General features: G+C 44.4%; 1 protein-coding gene across 1 annotated transcript in view; it reads right to left on the bottom strand.

Moving 5' to 3' along the window:
- The window catches only part of WNT6 (wingless-type MMTV integration site family member 6), a 33,564-nt gene extending 31,197 nt beyond the window's left edge, over nucleotides 1-2,367 (bottom strand). The window contains exons 1-2 of the mRNA XM_015563688.1: nucleotides 2,340-2,367; nucleotides 1,756-1,861 (exon numbers count right to left, since the gene is read on the bottom strand). Of these exons, the coding sequence (XP_015419174.1) occupies nucleotides 1,756-1,861; nucleotides 2,340-2,367 (134 nt within the window). The remainder of the gene's footprint in view (nucleotides 1-1,755; nucleotides 1,862-2,339) is intronic.
- Between the last annotated feature and the right edge of the window lie 1,925 nt (nucleotides 2,368-4,292).

The raw sequence follows: 4,292 nt of genomic DNA, 5'->3' as shown, positions 1-4,292 counted from the left end.
CAGCAGGAAAAGGGAAATCAACCCCTTCCATCTAACAGCACCCTTAAAAGTTACATATAACATTGCTGCTCAGATCCCATTGGCCAAACTTAGTCATATGGCCATCTTATCTGCAAAGGAAGCTGGGAAATATAATCTTGCTCTTAGTTAAAATTGTAAGGGTTTACTAATAGAGAAAGAAGGAGGAGGAAATAGATGTTACTCTGCCAGAGTTCAACGTCTGTCCACCCCTTACAAGCACATTTAGCACCCCTCAGAGGGAGGAAAGGCAGGGTTCCAAGACACAGCACCAGCCCAGAGCCTAGGACCTCCGAGGGACCAGGTGTGGATGAGGTCCTCATGGTCTAGTGACTTGTAAACCAAAGGCAGGCAATCTGGCCCTCCCATTCCCCATAAACAACAGTGGAGAAAGAACAAGATAAACTCAAAACACCCAAAAAAGGATAAAAAGACTGTAGGTCATATATACATATATACAATAGAATATTACTCAGCAATAAAAAAGAACAAAATCTTACCATTTGCAACACTTAAGTGAAATAAGTCAGAAAAAGACTAATACCATATGATTCCTCTTAATGTGGAATCTAAAGAACACTATAAATGAACAAACAAAACAGAAACAGACTCAGAGATACAGAAAAAAGACTGATGGTTACCAGAAGGGAGGAAGGTTGGGGAACTGGGTGAAAAGGTGAAGAGATTGAGAAGTACAGATTGGTAGCTACAAAATAATCATGGGGATATAAAGTACAGCATAGGAAATATAGTCAATTATCTATCTATCTATCTATCTATCTATCTATCTATCTATCTATCTATCTATAAAAGGCTAGATGACCATCTGACTGGCTGGCCATCTGACCAGTCGGTACATATAATGCACACTGACCACCAGGGGGCAGACGCTCGACACAGGAACTGCCAAGCTGTGGTGACTTGGCAGCAGCGGTTCTTGGGTGATGCACCCCAGAACCAGAGAGGAAGGAGCCTGATTCCTCATGGGGACCATGTGTTCCACCTTCGGCTGTAGGTTATGTTGTTGCTGGGGCACTGTCAGTCCTGAATCTGGTTTACTGCTGAGCTGTGGTAATTAATTTCCTTTCAATGTGCACGAATCCGAGCACCGGGCCACTAGTAATGCAATAACTAGGTATGGTGCCAGTTGGGTACCTGAAATATCAGGGGGGATACTTTGTAAATTATATGATTGTCTAACTACTTTGCTATACACATGAAACTAATTCGAAGTAATACTGAATGTAAACGGTAATTGGAAAAAATTCTAATTATAATAACAAACAAATACATCCACTCAACAAGAAAGAACAGCAAACACCCAGCAGCCACTGGATCTTAACGTTACTAAATCCAGTCGGATGCCGAAACCGGCTTGGCTCAGTGGATAGAGCGTCGGCCTGCAGACTGAGGGGTCCCGGGTTCGATTCCGGTCAGGGGCATGTGCCTGGGTTGCGGGCACATCCCCAGTGGGAGGTGTGCAGGAGGCGGCTGATCGATGTCTCTCTCTCATCGATGTTTCTAGCTCTCTATCTCTCTCCCTTCCTCTCTGTAAAAAATCAATAAAATATATTTTTTTTAAAAAATCCAGTCGGGTAGGAACTGCAAAGCTGCCTCCTAGCCATGGAGTAAGTTGGGCAGTGCCTCTGGCCGCTCCGCTTCTGCTGTCTGGGAGGAGTTTCCCTGTCTACTCTCCCCTGTGGCCTCTGGCATTACCTCCTGGGAAGTTTTCTTTACCCAAGATCCTCTGCAGCTGCATCAAAGAACATATCTGCCTTCTTGCAGACCTTACAACTTTTACAGCCCTCCTCCTGCTGGTGCAGATTTGGGGGAGTGGGAATAACTGGGGGTGGGAGTGTCAAACCAGGGTTTGCTGACCAGATTGTGGTTTCTTTGTGAAAACAATATCTTTAAAATCTTAGAAGTCTTCTGACTGGTTCCATATTTGAGTAACCACAGCCAATGAGCTCATATAGAGATAACTTTTATGCTTGAATACGCTGGACTTGGTGTACTTCCTAATCTTTCTCTCACTGCTGGTGGCTATCTTGAGGCCAGCTGAAACAAATATACTTGGCTCTGAAGGGGACTTCCTTATTCTGTCCACTGAGCCGGCTTGCACTGTTTGCTGAACAGGGTGAGCTTGAGAAAGATTTGGGACCACAGATACAGCCCTTGCTAGGCCTGCCTGCTCCAAACTACCTCTTAGAACTAGCCTGGGTGCATCTGTCTTGTAGGACTTTGCTTGTAGCAGCAAGCAGCAGCCAACAACAATCTCAGTGTTTCCGCTCAGTTTCCATGAGTGTTTACATATGCTTTACCTTTCAAGGGATCATAGATGACAGACATGTCCTATGTTTTGCTGTAACATAACAATGGTCACCAGCTTACGTGCATACAATATTTTTCTTTGCTTTCTTCTGTCCATTCTCTAAACCAATGACAATTGTCTTAGGCTTTTAAAGCAGTGCTGCTTCCAGATACCAAATTTTGCATTAGTTAATGTACATGTTTGGTTGTTGTAACAAAGATCCTTTTTATTTATTTATTTTTTTAAGTGTGGGGAACCCCTAGGACTGGGCCCCCAGGAGTTCTTTTTCATTTTTAAAAAATATATTTTATTGATTTTTTACAGAGAGGAAGGGAGAGGGATAGAGAGTTAGAAACATCGATGAGAGAGAAACATCAATCAGTTACCTCCTGCACATCTCCTTCTGGGGATGTGCCCACAACCAAGGTACATGCCCTTGACCGGAATCGAACCTGGGACCTTTCAGTCCACAGGCTGACGCTCTATCCACTGAGCCAAACCGGTTAGGGCTTCATTTTTATTTTAATTGATTTCAAAGAGGAAAGGAGAGGTAAAGAGAGATAGAAACATTAATGATGAGAGAGAATCATTGATCGGTTGCCTCCTTCATGTCTCCTACTGGGGACTGAGCCTTCAACCGGGCATGTGCCCTTGACTGGAATTAAACCCAGGACCCTTCGGTCTGCAGGCCAACACTCTATCCACTGAGCCAAACTGGCTAGGGCTCAAAGACCCCAATTCAAATGACTTAAGAAAGTTTATATTTCTCTTTTATAAGAGTGTATAGACAATCCAAACCTGGTAGGGTGACTCTGAAACCCTTAATAAACATCTTTCATCATTGGTATAAGATAGCTGTTCTAGCTCCTGCCATCACATTAGCCAGTCGGCAGAGGGTGAAAAGGAGAACTCATGTTTCTTTCTTTTAAGGCCTGACCTGGAAGTTGCTCACATCACTTCCACTCATATATGTCATTGGCAAAATTTAGCCACAAGGCCATATTTAGCTGCAAGATAGATGGGAACTTGTGTTTATAACAGGCAGCCATTCCCACTAAAATTCAAGTGATTCTATTACTAAAGGAAGAAGAGGAAAATAGATTTTGGGAGGTAACTGGTAGTCTCTGCCACCTAATGTTTTTATCTTCATTTTACATTCGTGGAAACAGGTGGGAAGAAAGTGAGCAATGCTTGCCAAGGTCATATGGCCAGCCAAGGGCAGAGCATAAATTTTCATCAGGTCTGCCTGACCCCCAAACAGGCTTTGCATCACATCCAGCCAACAAATTTGATCATCAAGGTGCCCACTGTTTACTTAGAGATAAAAGATATTTGCATGTGATTCATTATGTAAATGCCAGTCCAGTGCATGCTGAAATGCGTCCAAAGAACATTCACTGTCAGACCATTGCAGTGAGGGTGATGCAATCAGGGAAGACTGAAAAGGAGCCTACTGGCCCTGTAGGTAAACCATATCTGAGGTGGAGGAACCACAGAGTATTGCAAGAGAAGGTGATGGGGTGAGCTGATGTGTATCTGGTTTGTCTGTGAGGGTGGCCTGGGGAGCAAAAGGGGGTGGGGGTTTTCCAAGTCTGATGCATCGGATACCTCCAGGGATGGTCCTCTTGATCTTTCTATCATTTGAGGTGCCCCATTAGCTGTGCCTTAGAAGTTCCATCATCTGACAGGGATCCTGTGGAAGGAGAGCTGCGCTCACCCCTGCACTATCCAAGACACATGGATGGGCACAGTCTCTTCCCTGCTGTGTTCTTCCCCACCCCCATCCTTAGGCAGGACGAGGGCTTTGAGGGAGGATGGAAAATATATTCAATGAATTCAGCAAGAAATCCAGTAATCCATTACCAAGTGTCCACTCCAGGGCCAGAGACTAAGATGGAAGAGACTGAAAGAAAAAGAGGAAGGGGAGGGGCAGAGAGAGAGGACCTAGAGCAGCTGGGTCAGC

The sequence above is a fragment of the Myotis davidii genome, unplaced genomic scaffold, assembly GCF_000327345.1.
Source record: "Myotis davidii unplaced genomic scaffold, ASM32734v1 scaffold575, whole genome shotgun sequence".
Lineage (NCBI taxonomy): Eukaryota > Metazoa > Chordata > Mammalia > Chiroptera > Vespertilionidae > Myotis > Myotis davidii.
Note: the sequence above shows the minus strand (reverse complement) of the source record. Positions and strands in the feature narration are given on the sequence as shown.